Source organism: Martes martes, assembly GCF_963455335.1.
Source record: "Martes martes genome assembly, chromosome: 11".
NCBI lineage: Eukaryota > Metazoa > Chordata > Mammalia > Carnivora > Mustelidae > Martes > Martes martes.
In genome coordinates, this window is record NC_137899.1 from 46,163,330 (window position 1) to 46,186,652 (window position 23,323).

Sequence of the window (23,323 nt, forward strand, 5' to 3'; positions counted from 1 at the left end):
AAACATACGTAGTTCTGGGGTTCTTTTAGTGGCTTAACAACCCAGTCTATTTTATCCTTCTATCCCATCAGCATCTTTATGGTTTCCTTTTTTGTTCTTGTTAAGCTTGTTGGTGTCAATATTGTTGGAATGATACAAAGCATTCAGTATTGTTGGAATGATCCTAAGCACTTCATTTTGAATTCAAAAGAAGAGAACAAGCGTTCTCTTCTTATTAGAAATGAAAAATTTTCTCATATTTTCATTCCGGTAGATTTTTCCATTATCTTATGTCAAAACAGATGACAGAAATAGAACTTAGCAAGCATTTGTAGAATATGAATATATAGTCCTTATTGAATTCATGTTCCTAAACCCAGTTATGTTAAGAGGTGATCTATATTTTATTTAGCAGTGAAATTTATATTCAAAAGTGACTTTGTAGCAGTCAGTGAAGTCAGTCAGTCATGATTGAGGGCCTATGCATATGTGCAAGGCACTAAGGTAGATACTGGGGTGGAGAAGTCTGTCAAGGAGCATAAAAATAGCTTTAAGGCACAGTATTCACCTATGTGGGGATAAATCATATGACATTAAAAGTCTGAGATAGGAACATGCTTGGTTTGGTGACCAGCAAGGAGACTAGTATGGCTGGTACAGAGTTAGAGACTAGGATTGGTAAGAGGGGAGGAAGTTGCATAGAATACCATGTAGGACTTGGAAGAACATGGGAAGGACTTAGGATTTTTTTTTTTTTTTTTTTTTAATGGTAGCAGTATGTTTTGTATGCTTTTGTATGCCTTTGTAGGTGGAACATTCCAGTTTGCCACAGGCCCTGAAGTTCTTCTATCTTCATTATTTTCCCCCTTCTACCAACATCATTTACTTTTGTCTTATAATTTGATAGCTTCTTTGAAGCCTCCTTTACTCATTTATGTTTATTGGTATTGTTTCTCAAAGCATTCTCATTTAAAACCTTTGCCTTAGACTTACTGAAATCCGAATCTCCCAGAGTTGGGCTTTACTCATCTCTCTTTAGAGACCTCCGTAAGTGAATCTGATCAGTCAGGTAGCAGTTGGAAAAGAGAAATCTTACTTATTAGTCATAGATCTTGGGTCAGCACCTTAACCTCTCTCATTTGCAGTTTTCTGTCCATAAAATTGATATTAAAATAATAATTCATCTTAAGTTGTAGTGATATAGAATAAGTGAGGTAGTATATAAAAGGCACCTGTCCCTGGCATGTAGTAGACATTCAGATAAATGTTTTCCCTTTTCCATTGGGAACCTTTCTTGAAAGTTTCATTTCTCTAAGCAGTTTAAAAGGATTTCAAGTCAACCAATACATTAATTAGGACACTAACTGGTTTAACAAAATCAAATAACTAGTGGTTTAAAGAAGGAAGAAGTTGAACTAGCTCTAATACGAGATTCTAGACTGGTTTGATATTCAGGGGAGTTTGGTTCTAGGGATTAGGTGCTTTTATTGTTGTTTTATCTTTCCTTAGTCTGTTGTACTTTCTTACACATCAGAGATGGTTTATCTCTGCTTTGACGGGGCTTCACCCATTGGAAGAAGGAAAGAGAAGTTTAAGAGTAGGCAGTTTCCTTTCACAGGCATAGTCTGGAATTTTCACCCATCTCATTTTCCAGAACTTACTACATGGCCATATCTAAATGCAAGGAGGCTGGAGCAGAGTGTTTCTAGCAGGGTAACCATTTACCCAGTAAAAACTCAGAGGGTTCTACCAAGGAGAACATGGGGAGAATAGATATTGGAAGACAGTGGTTTCTGTCACAGTTAATATTTACTTGGTATATCTTTTCATTCTCTGAGCAGCATTAATCCCTTGGTCATTCTAGCCTTAGAATTAGGTTTATTGTCCTATAATCCCAAATTAATTAATTTAAAAAAGTTATCTGGGTTACTTGTTCCTTTTCAGGTATCTTTTAGACGAGAGATGACTGGTCTTTTTCCTAATTCAGTGTCTTGGTCCTAATGTTTAATTCATCTATGCAAGCATGAATCCTACTTCTGATGACTCAGTTTCAACCTTACCTACTTTAAAACAATAAAATACTTCTCTAGATCTGGCCATTTTGTCTGAGGTTTGATATAATCTTTGTTTCCATTTATCATCTTCTGTCACCAAGATTTAGAACATCATGAGAAAGCAGCTGTGTATGTGTGTGTGTGTTAATACAATCTCCTACCTACATTTTTGTTACTTTACTTTATTACTATATGAAGTAGTTATTATTAAATCCATTTTACGAATGAGTTAAGAGACCCAGAGTTGTGTAGAAACTTTTTTGAAGTTGTAAAACCTGTAAATTATGGAGCTGATCCAAACCTGTGTCCAGGCTTTTGTATTTCCAAATTCTGTGATGTTACCCAGTGCTATATTGTGGCATCTGTGGATATCACACTACAGGATTGTATCATGTGCTTTTTTAATTTTTAAGGATACCTTAAATTTATTGTTGTTGTTATTATTATTATGTCCCATTCTGTTCTTTTTCCTTTGCTTCTTTTTTAGTGTCATGATTTCTCTTTGGATTGTAAAACCCCGCCTTACTCTGAGACACCCTTTTAACATAGCTTCTATAAAAACTATATGGAGAACATATCTCTATTTCTCCTCCTTAGGACAAATCTAAAGAATGAACTCCCTGTTATTTTGTTGGCAGTTACAATGCAGTTTACATGTTTTGGTTATTTACAAATTATTTTTGTGTTTTATGGAGTAAATTCCTTCACTTCCCTCCCCTCTCCTCCCCCTACTTCCTTCCTTCCTTAACTCTTTGTAAAGAGTAACGCATTAGGTTAGTATCATGAAGGATGGTTGTGAGAGAGCTCTGTTTTCCATTTGAGGTTTTAGAGTTATATAAAGAGTTAAAGGTGATACCTAATGTGTTCATTTGACAGGGCCTGGCTTTCTTAATCATTTTGTCCTGGGTAGAATATGTCCATGCATTCATTGCTAGCCAGTTAAAAATGCTCCACTTATGTGTGTTGACTAGTCCTGTATTTTTTGGTTATATTGTCTTGTAATATTAATCTGTGTATGCATAACTTTAATATTTAATAATGCCTAAGATTATTAAAATCCTACTTGTTTTAAACAATGATTATTTTTTAGGTATACAAGTTTAACTAAATACAATACATAAGATTTCATTACAGTATTTTTAAATCTACAAGGCCCTTAAAAGAAAAAAGTGGTTGTTAATTTGAAGTTATATATAAGATTAAGTTTCAAAAGTAGCAATTTTTATCATTATGGGCAAAAATTACTTTTATAATTTATCTTAGAAATATCAACACTGTAGGAGATTCTTCAAAAAAGAAATATTAGCTCTTATGTTAGGTTGTTTATGACCCTTTGTAGTAAAAATGTTCCCTCCGCCCTTCTGTTTTTTGTATAGGATATAGCAGATCCATTTTTTGCTTATTGTAAGCAGCATGCAGATAGGTTAGACAGAAAATGGAAGAGAAAAAACTATTTGGCTCTACAATCCTATTGTAAAATGTCTTTGCAAGAGAGGGAGAAGCAACTGTCACCAGAAGCACAGGTATGGGATTCATGCCAAAATCATGTTTTTTCTTTCAAGGTTATAGATTTCAGCTCTCATATGTGTGTGCCAGTGACATGTGAAATATATTTATGAAATGTGGTTAGTTACCTAGGAAGTGGATTGTAATTAAGGTATATGGTGAGTATAGTTTGTAGCTGATGAGTACTCCTCATCTAGTCAACAGAGCAGCCTTTTATGAAGCGTATTTCCAAGTACATTGAAAAATGTGGCTTACAGGAAATTTTCTATCAGTGCAGTATGTTGACCATATCTTTTTTCAGTCTGATCCGTTGTTATTTATTATTTATGTAAAGGATCTGATCAGTTTGCCTATCTCTTAAAATGTATTTCTAGGTAAATTAAGATGAATTTATAGAGACTTGCAGTTACTGAAAACAGAAATTTCTGTTTAATCAAATTAGTTCTGACAAATCTGATCATAGATTAGGACCTAGAATAGTTACTAGGAGTAGACCTACTTTATTGTAACCCAAGAATAATACAGTGTATCTTAATAACTGTGGATAGGTATAACTTGCCTTGATATAGGAAATTCTGGTTATCTGTACTTTCTCTAAGCATGCAAGTAGAAATCAGAGGGAATATGTTACATTTTAGTATCTTTTAAAATTTGTATGCATTTCTTTTATAGGCAAGGATCAATGCCCGGCTTCAGCAGTATCGTGCCAAAGCAGAACTAGCTCGATCTACCAGACCTCAGGCCTGGGTTCCAAGGGAAAAATTGCCCAGACCACTCACTAGCAGTGCTTCAGCCATTCGTAAGCTGATGCGGAAAGCAGAGCTAATGGGGATCAGTACAGATATCTTTCCAGTGGACAATTCAGATACTAGTTCTAGTGTGGACGGAAGAAGAAAGCATAAGCAACCTGCTCTCACTGCTGATTTTGTGAATTATTACTTTGGTCAGTATAGACACTGATATATGCACATTGTCAATGAGAACAATTTGCTATTAAAAATATTTGTTATACTGTCAATTTTTAGAAATTTATTAGCCATGCTACATATATTAAATAAAAAGCATATTTATTTTCCTAATAAGTTGTGAGTTGTTGTAAAATGCTGAGTTCCTGTGTTTGTGAATAGGGTTAAAGTATTGTAAACAATGTAAAATTATCCACGTGGTCATCTTTATGGCTAGCTTCTTCCATTGTGTGTTTTGTATATCAGTTTTTATTTTCTACTAAAGTAAAATTGGATATTTAATTTAAATAGAGAGAAATATGCGCATGATTCAAATTCAGGAAAATATGGCTGAACAAAAGAATATAAAGGATAAATTAGAGAATGAACAGGAAAAGCTCCATGTGGAATATAATAAGGTAAGTTGGCTACAAAACAACATAATATCATAGACCTGTAGATGATGTCATTTGTGAGTTTAGAGAATTTCTATTTATGTCTTATTTTGAAATTATTGTAAAGTGTTTAGGCCCTTCTCTACACTTCCTACTCTTACTGGCTTCATTATCATCCATAACACTAAGTACTTCCTATGGGCTCCGTACAATTTGGGCACGTTACATATATTAACTGATATAATTTTCACTTCAGTTTTATGTGAGCTGTAATTATGGCTCCCATTTTTAGAGAAGAAAACCGAATCCTAGGGAGGTGAAGTTGTTTGCCTAGACTCACGTAGCTAATCAAGTCATAGAGTTGGGATTTGAGGCCAAACAGTCTCACTCCGTCCATTGTTCCTAACTAGTGTACTATAGAACTTCTCTTTCTAAGTTTGTAGAAAACTTAGAAACTTCCTTTAAATTACTAGTTTTATCTTGAATTGTTTTTTTTTTTTTTAAAGACTTTATTTATTTGACAGAGAGAGATCACAAGTAGGCAGAGAGGCAGGCAGAGAGAGTGAGAGGGAAGCAGGCTCCCCACCGAGCAGAGAGCCCAATGTGGGACTCGATCCCAGGACCCTGAGATCACGACCTGAGCCAAAGGCAGCGGCTTAAACCACTGAGCCACCCAGGCGCCCCTCTTGAATTGTTTTGTAATGTTACTTTTGATTTAAGAAAAATACCTCCCAATTTAAATTTCCATTCTACATCTTCATTGTAATGATGAGGGAGATCATAAGAAATATCCTATAAAAGAAAGGTGTAGCTAAAATATTAGGTAATAAGTAACATGAGCATATAAAGCTGATGTTGACTTATTGTTAGATAACATTTTAAGTGATAAAAAATTAGTGAGAGATACGTTTCCGATATCAGCCACCCTGTAGTGAAAGAAAAGAGTATTGGGATTATATTCAGAAGACCTGGGGATTCTTGCTAGTTCTATGATCTTGGTCAAGTCACAGAAACCCCATGATCCTTAGTTTTCTCATTGAGAAAATGGTGGAAATGCATCTTCATAGACTCAAGGATTAATTTGCAGAATGTGTTTGAAATTATGTAGTAAACTATAACAGAATGATAAATATACGTATTATTATTGGTAAAAATGCTAACATGAAACAAAATGCTTACATCTTATTGGTACTGCTTATTCAATAATTGGATAGCCTCCTCTTCAGGGTATTGTAACTTAAATATGTTTAAAAATACAGACTAGCAATACAGATACTCTTGGACATTTGTTGATAAATTATTTAAATTTCCCCATGTTTTACTATGTATTGTAATGGTTTACTGATTTGGATTATTTACATTGTAGCTATGTGAATCTTTAGAAGAACTGCAGAATCTGAATGGAAAACTTCGAAGCGAAGGGCAAGGAATATGGGCCTTACTAGGCAGAATCACAGGGCAGGTTAGTTTCTTTCCAATTGCTGTCTCCTATTCTTACTCTGTTATTTTCAAAGATCAGATTTCTGATACAACTTTCCTAACTAAAAATTCTGTTTGATTAGGGGCAACTAATCCTCTGTGGTAGTGATAATGCCTGAAATACATCTAGAGCATTGAAAGCTGCCCACTGAGAACCTGTAGCCTAATTTGGTTGTTTTAACAGCTATCTTGTTTACAAAATTTTTTCATTGGCTCTAACTAATTGACCTGTCATTTGAGATGAAGCTAAGATTAGAAGCATGAGTTACTCCTATCAAATTCTTATCTCTAATTTAGCAGTTAGACTCCTTGCCACTTTTTTTTTTTCTATCCTGTTCTGTTATATTTAGTTCCTTCTTTTTAGGTGTAAAATTTAAAAGGCAAACTAGGGAAATTCGTTTTTATATTGATTTAGTTTTGAGCTGCCTAAGAGATGGGTTTTGAAACTTTAATGTTAAAGGATAGTTTTTCATTTTCAGTAAATATCACTGGGGTAATGACAAAAATTATTTTATCCTTGAGCATTTTTAGCCTGTTAAAGTTCTTGGTGTTGAAAAGAAGAATCATTGCCAAATAGTAGTTTCTTTGAATGCTTTTTTTTTAGTACTGTGTGTATAACACATAAATTAAAAATTCATTCAAGTAATTTCAATTATATTTTAAAAAGATGTTGGAGACTCATTGTCCTTTTACAATGAAAGTAATCTTATTTGTGAAGGAGGCTTATCAACGAAGAGATATTTTTTATTGTACTTGTTTCAGAGGTTTAAGAAGGGTCAAATTTATCATACAGTTTGTGTAGACTTAATATTTTAGAAGATAATAAATACTGATATGTATTGTGCTATGCTAGCTTTAAAGATGCTTCTTTTCGAACAGGATGTATGTGGCTTGTATTAAAATGAATAACATAATTTAAGAGGTGAGAATGAGTAGTCACCTTTGGTGAATTGACCTTTCTATTGATAGGTTGTTGATGGATTTTTGAGAGATTATGGTGTTTGATATTTAGAGAAGTTAATGTTGAGTACAAGACTATTATTAGTTTATTTACCAAGCTAGCATTATCTTTTGGTTTGATTTGCAAGACTGTCTCTTAAGAATCTCCTACTTAGTGTAAAAAATTATCTACCATAAAAGGGTGTTTTCATTTATTAAATGACTCTTAACAGAAGTTCACAAATTTCCTTGTGTAAATGTAAAATACACAGAAGTAGAATTCATTTGTACCATTTGCATGACACTTTTTTCCAGTTGGTTGAACAAATACCGGCCCACCGGGCCACTGAGAAATGACTTTGATAGATGGTTGCTGTCTCAGAAGCCAGCATACTACAGATTAGTAGAAGACCAAAAAGAATCTCATTCACTTTGCGGAGAGTTTGGTCCAATAAGATAATTTTTCTAATTAACCTATGGAGCACCAATGTAGCTGAGATGTTGAGGAAAATAAACGGCTTCAATATTCTTCTTGTCAAGTATATTGTGTGAGGCTTTTTTTTTTTAAGCTCTTAAATGATTGTCCTTGTCTTTCACTTTTCAAAGCTGAAGTAGAAGTTTAATTCTCAGAATATTTTAGTGTTTCACCAAAAATTGAAAGTATGTAATTATAGGTTTCTTTTTCTTTTTTTTAAAGACTTTATTTATTTATTTGACAGAGACACAGTGAGAGAGGGAGCACAAACAGGGGGAGTGGGAGAGGGAGAAGCAGGCTTCCTGCAGAGCAGGGAACCCATTGTCGGGCTGGATCCCAGGACCCTGGGACCGTGACCTGAGCTGAAGGCAGACGCTTAACGACTGAGCCACCCAGGTGCCCCTAATTATAGGTTTCTAATGGAAGTAACCAAAGAAACTCATTTTAATTTTTTTTTGCTGGTGTAATAGCTGGTAAAACATTTCTCCCTCACAATTCTAGCATATTTAGTTGACTTGAGTGGCAAATAGAGGAGAATGTTGCTTTATATTTTTTCTTTAAAACAAAATAAACTGCATTTGTTCAAATCAATAGAAGTTGAACATACCGGCAATTTTGCGAGCACCCAAGGAGAGAAAACCAAGTAAAAAAGAAGGAGGCGCACAAAAGACATCTATCCTTCCTGCAATACTTTATAGGCAAGTAATAAAATGATAAGTTAATACTGTGTTTTTTTAAACTCGTGCTTTTAATAACAAGGTGCTTCAAATATTTGTGAATGAATTATGTCCATACTAGAATTTATGTTAAATGAACTTGAAGTTCATTTTGTGAATATTTTCATCAAAGATGCTTTTTAGGTTGAATGACAGAAGAGATTTTTGCTCTCTTTTAATGATAAGTAACTTATATCCTTTAAATAGGTGGAGATGTATGTCCAAAAGTTCCATCGAAGTGAATAGTCAGTCCTCTTTGGACAATTGGAAAGTGACTTTAAATAATGTAGATAATAATTTTCTTAAATAATTAAAAGGATATATAAATATACATTTATATTTTATTTTACTTAAATGAGTTTTAGAGCTTTGCATGTGTTTTTAAGTGGTGATAGTTACCATATACAGTCTGAATTCCTGCCTTTGTACAGTGGTGGATGATGAAGATAACTTCTAGATTTGAATCTGTCTATATTTTTTTCTGTGCTCAGTTGTAATGATTTTATTTACAGAAGTGTTTTTGTTTTTTTTTTTTACTTGTCTCAATAGTTTATAGTGTTCACAATTTATAGTAATTTTACATAGCCTGGACTTCTTTCCGTATATGAATAGGTTAGGATCTTACTTTTTTAATGTAACTGAGCATATTAACTGGGGAAAAGTTAAAAGATGCTAGTGTATTTATGTGTGTATGTATGTATATATACATACAAATGTATATATTCGCATATATACCTATATATACTTACATAAATACGTAAATATTCTCCCCATAACTTCTTCCCTTCTCAGAAATAGCAGGAGTAATATCAGTCTCCATAATTATTTTTCATTCTTGGTTGGAGGCTTCCTCCGTAGGTAATAGCAGTTGACTTCCTTGAAATGTGGGAAAAGCCGACTAGTGTTTTAGTGTACAGTATGCAGACTAGCACATTCTCAGTCCAGCTTTTCTAAACAAAGTTGGTTCATTTGGAACCATCACACATAACACAGTGCTTCTGACTTAAAACTACATTCATTTTGTTCCAGAATGTATTTTAGATGATTTTCCTTTTTTACTCTGAGCAACATTGAGACGAAATATTAGTTGTTGTTGTTGCATTTTCCTTTTTTACTCTGAGCAACATTGAGATGAAATATTAGTTGTTGTTGCATTTATGTGATCTTTTTTTTTCTAGGATAATTTAAAAATTCAAATATCATTGTTTCTGTACATTGATGGATGGCTCTTATAGATTCTCAACTTTTCCTTCACTCTTTATGTTCCCAATATAAAAAAGACCTAGATTTTCAGGTCAAGGGCTTGTGCTCTAGGAGTGGTTATGTTGCCTTTTTGCACAAGAGAAGTTGAATTCCTTGAAAACAAACAAAAATCGAAGTAACAGTTAACATCAATAGTAAAATGCCCCATTCTTTGCAATAAATATCAATTGGTATATTTTCAAGACTCAGAGTCATATTTTGGAAAGAGTCTTACTTATAAATTTAGCTTATTTTTATGTTTAAGACTCTTTGAAAAGTTTGTAATTAATGATAGAAAATAAACTGAATTTTGTTTGTAAGTTAACTTCTTTGGTAGTTTTAGAGAAGTAGAAAATTTGAAAGTTTTTTGTTTAATAGTTTCCTTTCTAGAGAAAAGTTAAGCTAATATTAGATGAGTTTAAGTGATAATTAAAATTGAGATGGTGATGATGTTGAGAATACTATCTTATATATGCCTTTCTCTGAAAGGTTTGACTCTAGAGCAATATTTATATTAGATCCAGCTATTTTTCTATAGTCTCAAAAATATTTTGAACTAATAAGTAGTGACATTATAAAAAAGCATGTGTTATGAGAAGACATTTGATTTTAACAGAAGAAATTTTAAGTTAATCAAGGTGAAATTTTGAAATTAAAAAAATATGCTATGAATAGCTGTTTCATTAAGATTACTACTATTCTAATCCTTTATTTGCTGCCTTTATTCAAAGTTGTGGAATTTGTAAGAAGAACCACGATCAGCATCTTCTTTTATTGTGTGATACCTGTAAACTCCATTACCACCTTGGATGTCTGGACCCTCCTCTTACGAGGATGCCAAGAAAGACCAAGAACAGTTACTGGTAAGTAAAATGAAAGAGATTTTAATATTAGAAATGGTTGGCTCTGTATTTCAACAGTGTAAGATGGTGTTACATCATATTGCTTCACAATAAGTTTTCAGCACATTTTTTAACTGATTTTTTTATAAATTTGTTTCCAACTTTAAGTATAATTGATAATTATAAACTATATATATTTAAGATATACAACTTAATGATTCGATATACATATACATTGTGAAGTAATCACCGTAATGAAACTAACTAACATATCCATCACTTCACTTAGATTCCATTGTGTTTTTTTGTGGTAAGAACACTTTAGTCCTAAATATTTATTATAATATATAAATAAACCTGTATCTGTTTTTTTGACAAATGAATATTGAGTTAATTGAAGCTATCGTGGTATCTTAGCAATGGTTAAAGCATGAATTCTGTCTCCTGTATTAGTTGTATTTTACTTTATTATACGAATTTCTGAAATGCTTTATTTTTATTTTGAAATTGAATGAATTTATCAGGAATTTGCCTCCTTACTCATCCTTTTATTGCAGTTTAATATTTTTAAATAGTTTCACTCAAGGCTTTACTTTTAGTATTTTTCATTTGTGCTAGTTATATTTATGTTCAACCAATCTAGAAACATTTGACATATGTTTTTAATTTTTTTCATTAACTTAGGTATATTACATTACTGCAGATATTTGATAAAAGCTTATGTATGATGAATTTTATCCTTTCCTTAATTTTAGTCCAAGGGAGAGACAAGTCAGTTTTAATATGCTGATTCTATATAGGAAGAATATAGAACACGGAAAATTTTGGAATAAATCTCAGTATTCTTCTTAGGCAAATTGACTTTCTACATTTACTTTTATTTTTTATTTTTATTTTCTATTTATTTGAGAGAGAGACAGAGATAGTGACAGAGATAGCAAGAGAGAGGATGACCAGGGAGGGGAGGGAGAAGCAGGCTTTCCGCCAGTCCTAGGACCCTGGGATCAGGACCTGAGCCAAAGGCAGATGCTTAACCGACTGAGCCACCCAAGTGCCGACCTTTCTACTTTTAGAAAAAAGTAGACCCCAGGTTCTTAAATGCTAATCTATATGAAAAGTTGTGTGTTTGTCAAACACAGTAAGCATGTTTGTTTGTTTGTTTTTTTACAGTAAGCATGTTTTTTAACCTTATTGTTTTATGTTGCAAAGGATCTCTGTTTATTTTATTGAGAAGCTTACATTCTTTCACCATTTTCACAGGAATCCTTTTTCATAGTGTTCTTTTTTTTTTTTTTTAAGATTTTATTTATATATTTGTCAGAGAGAGAGTGCACAAGCAGGGGGAGTGGCAAGCAGAAAGAAAAGGATGCTCCCCAGTAAGCAAGGAGCTGAATGCAGGACTTGATCCCAGGACCCTGGGATCTTGACCTGAGCCACTCAGGCATCCCTCATAGTGTTCTTTATCAGTTTGTCTTGAGAGAGTCGTCCTAGTCTGCCCTTTTCAAGTATAATGGAGGGCATAAATATATATATGTTATATTTGTGCCTTTGAAACCAGAATTTATTAAGAAAATGCTGTGGCTTATTAGAATGCCAGTGGTATTAATAAGTATCCTAGGTGGGTGGTTTTTTTGCCTTTTTAAAAAAGATTTATTTATTTATTTGAGAGAGGGAGAGAGAGAGCGAGCGAGCAAACACGCTTGTGCACAGGGCAGGGGAAAAGGGTAGAGGGAGGGGGAGAGAAAGTCTTTAAGCAGACTCCACTGAGCATGGAGCCTGATGTGGGGCTTGATCCCATGACCCTGAGATCACAACCTGAGCCAAAACCAAGAGTCAGACTCCCAACAAACTGTGCCAACCAGGTGCCCTATAAGTGGATGTTTATAAATTGAAAGCCTGTTTGGTAGTCTCCAGGGCTAGTGTGCTAGTCATGATCTTTGACATGGAGATGTGCAGTTATGAACTTTGCTAATACTGCTCTGCCTGCAGAGCTCTGGTTTCCTGTAAGTTTCTGGAAGAACTTCACATAAACTGCCTTGCCTGGAATGTTTTAGGGAAAGATCTCCCCAAAAGACCTAAAATTACTTAGGGTCCTATGCATTGGTTACAGTGTTTTAAAATAAAAGAAGCTAATACCGTGGCAAAGTGAAGTCTTCAATATCTTCTAGTTTTTAATAATCAAATTTCTTTTGGCCTCTGAAGTCAACTTAGTTTTGCTTAGCACTTAATTGAGTGTATTAGTTTTAGAGTAAGTTTCATGGAATTATATTTTTCTTTAGTGTATCTCAGTTGTGAGAGGCACTTTTTGCTTTTTAACATTTTCAGTTTAATATTGAAGTTATATTAAAGATAATAAGTATTAAAGCAATTTCACTTCCCAAATATTTTATTATTACCTTTACTCTTTGCCTAAGTCTATTATATATGTATGGTAGAAAAACTGTCTAATGGTATGCTACTATACATTTTTTACCCATTCTGCATTCTCTGATGCCATATTGATATTTTGAAATTGACCATGCTTAGTAGTATGCATGATACAGAAATTGGCAAATGCTAGAAATAATGACTTTTTCCCATAGAGAATTACGTATTAGATATTTACTAGCACACTACTGCCTAACCTCTGCCTAGGTTCCATTTAGTTCTTCTTAGTCTTTTTCTTAGGAAAAGAGGTCCTAGAAAGGTCCTTTTGTCTTAGGGAAAGGGTTCCTGTACCCTTATCTCATGACTGGGCTTATTATTAGCTTAAATTTATACAGAGCCTACTGGTACACATTTTTGAATGTCACCAATTACTCCTTTTCCTATCTTTATGCTATGTGTATTTGGTAACACCCTTTCTACTATATACCCCTGATGTTCACTGCTAGCCAAAATTACTATGCAATCTTCCCTTCTCAAATAGCGTGTTCTGCTTGGTAGACTGTTCTAAGTACCTCCTGTCCAGCTTTTTTTTTTTTTTTCCTTCTAGTATCAGTACGACTTTTGAGAGTTACTAGTTTGAGATCTGGATGCTTTCTGTTTGGTCCATACCACAATAGTTCACTGCTTATCTTGGACTAATTTAAGACATGTGACAGGAAAGAATAAAGATACAGAGGTAATTATTGGTGGGAAGTAGGAAAGTTGAATAAGCTCACATTAGACAGGCTCTGACTTTTCCATGAAATAGAAGCAGTCTGTGGAAAGGGAAAGGAATTGGGATGATGATTGTGGCTTAAGAAGATTAGGAGATAGTTTCCGATAGTTACCATGGGAAAAAAAAATCACAGATGACTTGCTGAGGTTATATACTAAGAATGTTCGTGACTTGGTTTAATAAGTGTGATTAATTGATCTTTCTCCAGTAATGCTTAGCTGTCCAGGAGCAGGAGAGGGAAAAACCCAGGGACTTCTTATGTTGGGTTAGGAATGGGCAAATCAGATGAGAATGCTAGTTGGGTGAGGAATTTGGCAAGGGATAAAGAGGCTAATGAAGGTATGATCTAGGCTCCATTTTGTTTGTACTTACTCCCATTGTTTGAAATTTATTTTGTCATACTCTTAGTTTATATTATTTTGGTTTGTTCCTTTTAAAATATATAATGTTGCACACTGCCTTATATTCTTCCCACATAAGCCTGATAGGTATATAAATGAAGTAGTAAGGGTTTGATTTATTAGAGTAGCTCAAATAATAAATATCTCTCTTTTTTTTTTAAGATTTTATTTATTTATTTGACAGACAGAGATCACAAGTAGGCAAAAGCAGGTGGGGGGTGGAGGGGAACAGGCTCCCTGCTGACCAGAGAGCCCAATGCAGGGTTCAAATGCAAGACCTTGAGATCATGACCTGAGCCAAAGGCAGAGGCTTAACCCACTGAGCGCCCCATAAATACTTTTTTTAGAGTAATCTTATGTTTCTATCACCGTCTGATCAGAATATTTCTTGCCTTTTTTTTTTTTTTAAGGTTTTATTTATTTATTTGACAGCCAAGATCACAAGTAGGCAGAGGCTCAGGCAGAGAGAGGGGAAAGCAGGCTCCCCGCCGAGCAGAGAGCCCGATGCGGGGCTCTATCCCAGGACCCCGAGATCATGACCTGAGCCGAAGGCAGAGGCTTTAACCCACTGAGCCACCCAGGCGCCCCTCTTGCCTTTTCTAATTAAAGAATATTCTGGGGAAAAAAAAAAAACACCAAAACCTGAATATTCTGGAGAGTAGTATTTGACAGATAATTGAATAATATTTATTCTATCCTTTTATTCTTTGAGTATACCTTTGTTTATTCTTTTAAGAGTAAAGAAAATCTATAGCACAGATCCTTCAGTTAATAATTTATAGGTTTCTCCCCCATTTTTCTTAATAATTTATCCTTCCCTTCTTCCATTAACTCTTTCTTTTTATCAAGAGGTAATTGACATATAACCTTGTATTAATTTTAGGTGTACAGCATGATGATTTGATGTATATATTGTGAAATGATTACCACAGTAAGTTTAGTTAACATCCATTGTAATACATAGTTCAACATTTTTGGTTTTTTTTTCCCCCTAATGATAAGGACTCTTAAGATGTATTCTCTTAGGGGCACCCGGGTGGCTCAGTTGGTTAAACGGTTAAGTGGCTGGCCAACTCTTGATTTCAGCTCAGATCATGATCTCCGGGTCCTGGGATGGAGCCTCGTGTAGGGCTCCACACTTGGGGTAGAGTCTGCTTGCTTGTGCCTCTCCCTCACCCCTCCTAACACAACTCATGTGCATGTGTTTGTGTATGCTCTCTCAGTTAAAGAAATAAAATCTTAAAAAAAATATTTCTCCAAATATACAATGTAGTATTAATAACTATAGTCACCATGTTGTATATTACATCCCCAGGACTTATTTATTAATTTATTTATTTAGAGAGAGAGCGTGGGGAGAGACACGGGAGAGGGAGAGAGAGAGAATCTTAAGCAGGCTCCACCTTGAGGCTCCATCTCACAACCCTGAGATTGTAACCCAAACTGAAATCAAGAATCAGATGCTTAACAGACTGAGGCACCCAGGCACCACCCCCCTCTTAAGAATTATTTATTTATTTATTTATTTGGATTTATTTATTTGGACATATTTATGTTTTAACTGGAAGTTTGTACCTTTTGACCACCCTTACCCTTTTGCATCTCCTCCCCAACTCTTCACCTCCCTGACCCCAGCTTCTGGCAACCACCAGTCTGTACCCTTTATTTAGGAATTTGTGGGTTTAAAAAAAAAGTAGTCCACATAAGGGGCGCCTGGGTGGCTCAGTGGGTTAGTTAATCCTCTGCCTTCGGCTCAGGTCATGAACTTAGGGTCCTGGGATTGAGCCCCACATCAGGCTCTCTGCTTAGCAGGAAGCCTGCTTCCCCCTCTCTCTCTGCCTGCTGCTCTGCCTACTTGTGATCTCTCTCTCTCTCTATTCAATAAATAAATAAAATCTTAAAAAAAATAGTCCACATATAATCGAGATCATACAATATTTGCTTTGACTTATTTAGCATAATTCCCTCAAGATCCATCTATGCTGTTGCAAAGAGCTAGGGTTTCCTTCCTTTTTATGGCTGAATAATATCCTATTATATATTTCTACTACATTTTCTTTACCCATTCATTCATCAATGGACACAGGGTATTTCCATGTTTTTCCTCTTATAAATAATGATGCATGAACATAAGAGTGTAGATATCTTTTCAAGATAGAGATTTTGTTCCTTTGGATATACACTCAGAAGTGCAATTGCTGGATCATATAGTAGTTGCATTTTTAGTTATTTTGTTTTCAAAGATTGATTTATTTTAGAGCGAGAGAGCAGACTGGTGAGGTGAGGGGCAGAGGAATAGAGAGAATCCCAAGCAGACTCTGTGCTGAGTGTGGAGCCTGACTTAAAGCTAATCCCATGACCCAGAGATCATGACCCAAGCCAAAATCAAGAGTTGGATGCCCAGCCAGCTGAGCCACCCAGGAGTGCCCTATTTTTAATTTTTGAAGAACCTCCATGCTCGTTTTCATAGTGGCTGCACCAGTTTACATTCCTGCCAACAGTAAATGAGCATTCCCTTTTTTCCATATCTTCTCCAATACTTGTTATTTCTTATCTTTTTGATGACAGCCATTCTAACAGATTTGAAGTGATATCTCATTGTGGTTTTGATTTATATTTCACTAATGAAGTTTTATATAGGCACCTGTGAAGATTTTCCTTTTAAAAAAAGGGGAAAACATGGAAAAATCTTTGAGATAAGGGAAAAAGACTATGCTATGCAATCTTTGAAGACTGAAAGAAGTAATTTGTAAAGGAAAAAAAAAGCAAAACATGAATTATATATAATATTTGAGAAAGTGTCACAATTTATTACAGTTAAGAATTCATAAAATCTGTTTTTCTCTAACATATACAAGTAAATTTTTTTATAAACTGAATTCATGTACTTGTCTTAGAATTATTATACAATGAAATCAGTTTTCTTTAGTAATTGAAAAATTCTAAACCCCCTTCTGAACAAAAAAAAAGTTGTAATATATGGTTCAGGAGTTGAAGATTGTATAGCAAATGAGAAAAATCTCTTGATATTTCATTTCAGTCAGAAGGTTGCCCTTTTGCATAAATTCATTACATGAATTTTTATTACTTGTATTTTAAAAATTCCTTTTTAATTAATTGAATATTTTGATTACTTAAGAGTATTTTTAATATTTTGCATGGGAATTATAAAATATAGGATTTTCTTCCTAGTAGAATATATTAAGTGAAAATACACAGGATTAAATGTATAAGATAGCAGCTTAGTAGGTTATTAGAAGAAGCCAGGTATGTGTTTTGACATTATGAAAGATAATTATGACTTTTACCCCCAATTATTATCCCATTAATCCCATTGAATTGGACAGGCCATAGCTATATCCTAGATTATTATTCTTAGGATCTTGTGTACTGATTAATGTAGTAGAGATGCTTTTTCATATCTTAAATGATACATAAAAGATAGAGACGATAGTATTTAATAGGTTGTTGAAAAAGTTTCAAGTAGTGTCTCCATCTGTGTAGAGTTTGTACTGTAACTATCACTTGGCAGTTGTTTTGAAACAAATAGATAAATTTCTGTATTGGTGGTTAAAATTTATTTTGACTTTCTGTGTCGTTCAGTGTTTTGTCGTGGAGTTTAGGGAGTAACAGTTCTGTCAGAGGGCTCTAAAGCAAGTTTCCTTGTGACCTGAGTGTATTACTTTTGGTGAGGATGAAAATGAGCATAAGTTAGAGAATGCCCTGACGAGGGTTATTGTTACAAAATGAGAAACTAAAGAAAAAAAATTCAATTAAAAGAAAACACACTGGGGGGAGGAGTCAAGATGGCGGAGAAGTAGCAGGCTGAGACGACATCGGGTAGCAGGAGATCAGCTAGATAGCTTATCTAACCATTGTGAACACCTACAAATCCCACGGGAAATCGAAGAGAAGAAGAGCAACAATTCCAGAAACAGAAAATTGATCACTTTCTGAAAGGTAGGACCTGCGGAGAAGTGAATCCAAAGCGACGGGAAGATAGACCCCGGGGGGAGGGGCCGGCTCCCGGCAAGCGGCGGAGCGACGGAGCACAAAATCGGGACTTTTAAAAGTCGGCTCCACTGGGAGACATCGCTCCAGAGGTTAAACTGGAGGGAAACCCAGGTGGTGTCAGCATAACCCCAGGTCCCGCGGGGTCACAGAAGGACTGGGGGTGTCTGAGTGCCGCAGAGCTCGCAGGTATTAGAGCGGGGAAGCCGGCTACAGTGACAAAGCTGAGGAGTGAGCTCTAAGCCCGGGGTTACCTTGTGCCGGTTGCAGGCTGGTTGGGCTCGGAGCGCGGCCAGAGGCCACGGAGACGAAAGCGACCCGGCGCTTTTCTCCAGCGCCAGCAATTGACTGCTTTCCTCGAGGCGCTACCGCAGGCCAGGGAGGCGGGGCGGTTGGGCGCTTTGCTCTGAGAGCGCACTGAGGAGCGGAACCCCAAGCTCTCGGCTCCTCCGGGCCGAGAGATTGGGAGGCCTCCATCTTCATTCCCGTCCTCCGGAACTCTACGGAAAGCGCTCAGGGACCAAAAGCTCCCGAAAGCAAACCCGAGCGGATTACTTAGCCCGGCCCCTGGCAAGGGCGGTGCAATTCCGCCTGCGGCAAAGACACTTGAAAATCACTACAACAGGCCCCTCCCCCAGAAGATCAACAAGAAACCCATCCAAAACCAACTTCGCTCACCAAGAACAGCGGAATTCCACAGCAGGAGAAAGCAAATCTTATCTGGACAAAATGACAAGGCGGAAAAACTCACCTCAAAAAAAAGAACAAGAGGCCGTACCGAAGGCTGGAGACCTAATCAATACGGACATAGGTAACATGACAGATCTAGAGTTCAGAATGACAATTCTCAAGGTTCTAGCCGGGCTCGAAAAAGGCATAGAAGATATTAGAGAAACCCTCTCCGGAGAGATAAAAGCCCTTTCTGGAGAAATAAAAGAACTAAAATCTAACCAAGTTGAAATCAAAAAAGCTATTAATGAGGTGCAATCAAAAATGGAAGCTCTCACTGCCAGGATAAATGAGGCAGAAGAAAGAATTAGTGACATAGAACACCAAATGATAGAAAATAAAGAAGCTGAGCAAAAGAGAGACAAACAAATACTGGACCACGAGGAGAGAATTCGAGAGATAAGCGACACCATAAGACGACACAACATTAGAATAATTGGGATTCCAGAAGAGGAAGAAAGAGAGAGGGGAGCAGAAGGTATATTGGAGATAATTATTGGAGAGAATTTCCCTAATATGGCAAAGGGAACAAACATCAAAATCCAGGAGATGCTAAGAACGCCCCTCAAAATCAATAAAAATAGGTCCACACCTCGTCACCTGATAGTAAAATTTACAAGTCTGAGCGACAAAGAGAAAATCCTGAAAGCAGCCCGGGAAAAGAAGTCTGTAACATACAAGGGTAAAAACATTAGATTGGCAGCGGACCTATCCACAGAGACCTGGCAGGCCAGAAAGAACTGGCATGATATATTCAGAGCACTAAACGAGAAAAACATGCAGCCAAGAATACTATATCCGGCTAGGCTATCATTGAAAATAGAAGGAGAGATAAAGAGCTTCCAGGACAAACAAAAGGTGAAAGAATTTGCAAACACCAAACCAACTCTACAGGAAATATTGAAAGGGGTCCTCTAAGCAAAGAGAGACCCTAAAAGTAGTAGATCAGAAAGAAACAGAGCCAATAGACAGTAACAGTCACCTTACAGGCAATACAATGGCACTCAATTCATATCTCTCAATAGTTACCCTGAATGTTAATGGGCTAAATGCCCCAATCAAAAGACACAGGGTATCAGAATGGATAAAAAAACAAAACCCATCCATATGCTGCCTACAAGAAACTCATTTTAGACCCGAAGACACCTCCAGATTGAAAGTGAGGGGGTGGAAAACAATGTACCATGCTAATGGACATCAGAAGAAAGCTGGGGTGGCAATCCTTATATCAGATCAATTAGATTTTAAGCCACAGACTATAATAAGAGATGAGGAAGGACACTATATCATACTCAAAGGGTCTGTCCAACAAGAAGATCTAACAATCTTAAATATCTATGCCCCTAACATGGGAGCAGCCAACTATATAAACCAATTAATAACAAAATCAAAGAGATACATTGACAGTAATATAATAATAGCAGGGGACTTTAACACTCCCCTCACTGAAATGGACAGATCATCTAAGCAAAAGATCCACAAGGAAATCAAGGCCTTAAATGACACACTGGACCAGATGGACATCACAGATATATTCAGAACATTCCATCCCAAAGCAACAGAATATACATTCTTCTCTAGTGCACATGGAACATTCTCCAGAATAGACCACATCGTGCGTCATAAATCAGGTCTCAATCGGTACCAAAAGATTGAGATCATTCCCTGCATATTTTTAGACCACAATGCTCTGAAGCTAGAACTCAATCACAAGAGGAAATTTGGAAAGAACACAAATACATGGAGACTAAACAGCATCCTTCTAAAAAATGAATGGGTCAACCAGGAAATTAAAGAAGAATTGAAAAAATTCATGGAAACAAATGATAATGAAAACACAACAGTTCAAAATCTATGGGACACAACAAAGGCAGTCCTGAGAGGAAAATATATAGCAGTGCAAGCCTTTCTCAAGAAACAAGAAAGGTCTCAAATACACAACCTAACCCTACACCTAAAGGAGCTGGAGAGAGAACAACAAAGAAAGCCTAAACCCAGCAGGAGAAGAGAAATCATAAAGATCAGAGCAGAAATCAATGAAATAGAAACTAAAAAACAATAGAACAAATCAACAAAACTAGGAGCTGGTTCTTTGAAAGAATTAATAAGATTGATAAGCCCCTGGCCAGACTTATCAAAAAGAAAAGAGAAAGGATGCAAATAAATAAAATCTTGAATGAAAGAGGAGAGATCACAACCAACACCAAAGAAATACAAACAATTATAAGAACATACTACGAGCAACTCTACGGCAACAAATTTGACAATCTGGAAGAAATGGATACATTTCTAGAGATGTATAAACTACCACAACTGAAGCAGGAAGAAATAGATAACCTGAACAGACCCATAACCAGTAAGGAGATTGAAACAGTCATCAAAAATCTCCAAACAAACAAAAGTCCAGGACCAGACGGCTTCCCAGGGGAATTCCACCAAACATTTAAAGAAGAATTAATTCCTATTCTCCTGAAACTGTTCCAAAAAATAGAAATGGAAGGAAAACTTCCAAACTCATTCTATGAGGCCAGCATCACCTTGATCCCAAAACCAGACAAGGATCCCACCAAAAAAGAGAATTACAGACCAATATCCCTGATGAACACAGATGCGAAAATTCTCACCAAAATACTGGCCGATAGGATCCAACAGTACATTAAAAGGATTGTTCACCACGACCAAGTGGGATTTATTCCAGGGCTGCAAGGTTGGTTCAACATCCGCAAATCCATCAATGTGATACAATACATTAATAAAAGAAAGAGTAAGAACCATATGATACTCTCAATAGATGCTGAAAAAGCATTTGACAAAGTGCAGCATCCCTTCCTGATTAAAACTCTTCAAAGTGTAGGGATAGAAGGCACATACCTCAATATTATCAAAGCCATCTATGAAAAACCCACCGCAAATATCATTCTCGATGGAGAAAAACTGAAAGCTTTTCCGCTAAGGTCAGGAACACGGCAGGGATGTCCGTTATCACCACTGCTGTTCAATATAGTACTAGAAGTCCTAGCCTCAGCAATCAGACAACAAAAAGAAATGAAAGGCATCCAAATCGGCAAAGAAGAAGTCAAACTATCACTCTTTGCAGATGATATGATACTATATGTGGAAAACCCAAAAGGGTCCACTCCAAAACTGCTAGAACTTATACAGGAATTCAGTAAAGTGTCAGGATATAAAGTCAATGCACAGAAATCAGTCGCATTTCTTTACACTAACAACAAGACAGAGGAAAGGGAAATTGAGGAGTCAGTCCCATTTACAATCGCACCGAAAACCATAAGATACCTAGGAATAAATCTAACCAAAGAGACAAAGAATCTATACTCAGAAAATTATAAAGTACTCATGAAAGAAATTGAGGAAGACACAAAGAAATGGAAAAATATTCCATGCTCATGGATTGGAAGAACAAATGTTGTGAAAATGTCTATTCTACCTAAAGCAATCTACACATTTAATGCAATCCCTATCAAAATCCCATCCATTTTTTTTAAAGAAATAGAACAAATAATCCTAAAATTTATATGGAACCAGAAAAGACCTCGAATAGCCAAAGGAATATTGAGAAAGAAAGCCAAAGTCGGTGGCATCACAATTCCAGACTTCAAGCTCTATTACAAAGCTGTCATCATCAAGACAGTATGGTACTGGCACAAAAACAGACATATAGACCAATGGAACAGAATAGAGAGCCCAGAAATAGACCCTCAACTCTATGGTCAACTAATCTTCGACAAAGCAGGAAAGAATATCCAATGGAAAAAAGACAGCCTCTTCAACAAATGGTGCTGGGAAAATTGGACAGCCACATGCAGAAAAATGAAATTGGACTATTTCCTTACACCACACATGAAAATAGACTCAAAATGGATGAAGGACCTCAATGTGAGGAAGGAATCTATCAAAATCCTTGAGGAGAATGCAGGCAGCAACCTCTTTGACCTCAACCGCAGCCACTTCTTCCTAGGAACATCGCCAAAGGCAAGAGAAGCAAGGGCAAAAATGAACTATTGGGATTTCATCAAGATCAAAAGCTTTTGCACAGCAAAGGAAACAGTGAACAAAACCAAAAGACAACTGACAGAATGGGAAAAGATATTTGCAAACGACATATCAGATAAAGGGCTAGTATCCAAAATCTATAAAGAGCTTATCAAACTCAATACCCAAAGAACAAATAATCCAGTCAAGAAATGGGCAGAAGACATGAACAGACATTTCTGCAAGGAAGACATCCAGATGGCCAACAGACACATGAAAAAATGCTCCACATCACTTGGCATCAGGGAAATACAAATCAAAACCACAATGAGATACCACCTCACACCAGTCAGAATGGCTAAAATTAACAAGTCAAGAAATGACAGATGCTGGCGAGGATGCGGAGAGAGGGGAACCCTCCTACACTGCTGGTGGGAATGCAAGCTGGTGCAACCACTCTGGAAAACAGTGTGGAG

The 23,323-nt window shown here is 36.0% G+C and overlaps 1 protein-coding gene and 1 pseudogene across 5 annotated transcripts in view; both read left to right on the plus strand.

The window, feature by feature from the left end:
* Positions 1 to 23,323, plus strand: part of LOC308351990 (large ribosomal subunit protein uL4-like) — a 536,185-nt pseudogene that overhangs the window by 234,938 nt on the left and 277,924 nt on the right. The window lies entirely within an intron of this gene.
* PHF14 (PHD finger protein 14) overlaps positions 1 to 23,323 on the plus strand; it is a 219,758-nt gene that overhangs the window by 53,947 nt on the left and 142,488 nt on the right. For all 4 annotated transcript variants that reach the window (XM_080817985.1, XM_080817983.1, XM_080817984.1 and 1 more), the window contains 6 exons: positions 3,410 to 3,556; positions 4,212 to 4,482; positions 4,796 to 4,902; positions 6,245 to 6,340; positions 8,366 to 8,469; positions 10,461 to 10,592. In XM_080817985.1, coding sequence (XP_080674111.1) covers positions 3,410 to 3,556; positions 4,212 to 4,482; positions 4,796 to 4,902; positions 6,245 to 6,340; positions 8,366 to 8,469; positions 10,461 to 10,592 — 857 coding nt within the window. The remainder of the gene's footprint in view (positions 1 to 3,409; positions 3,557 to 4,211; positions 4,483 to 4,795; positions 4,903 to 6,244; positions 6,341 to 8,365; positions 8,470 to 10,460; positions 10,593 to 23,323) is intronic.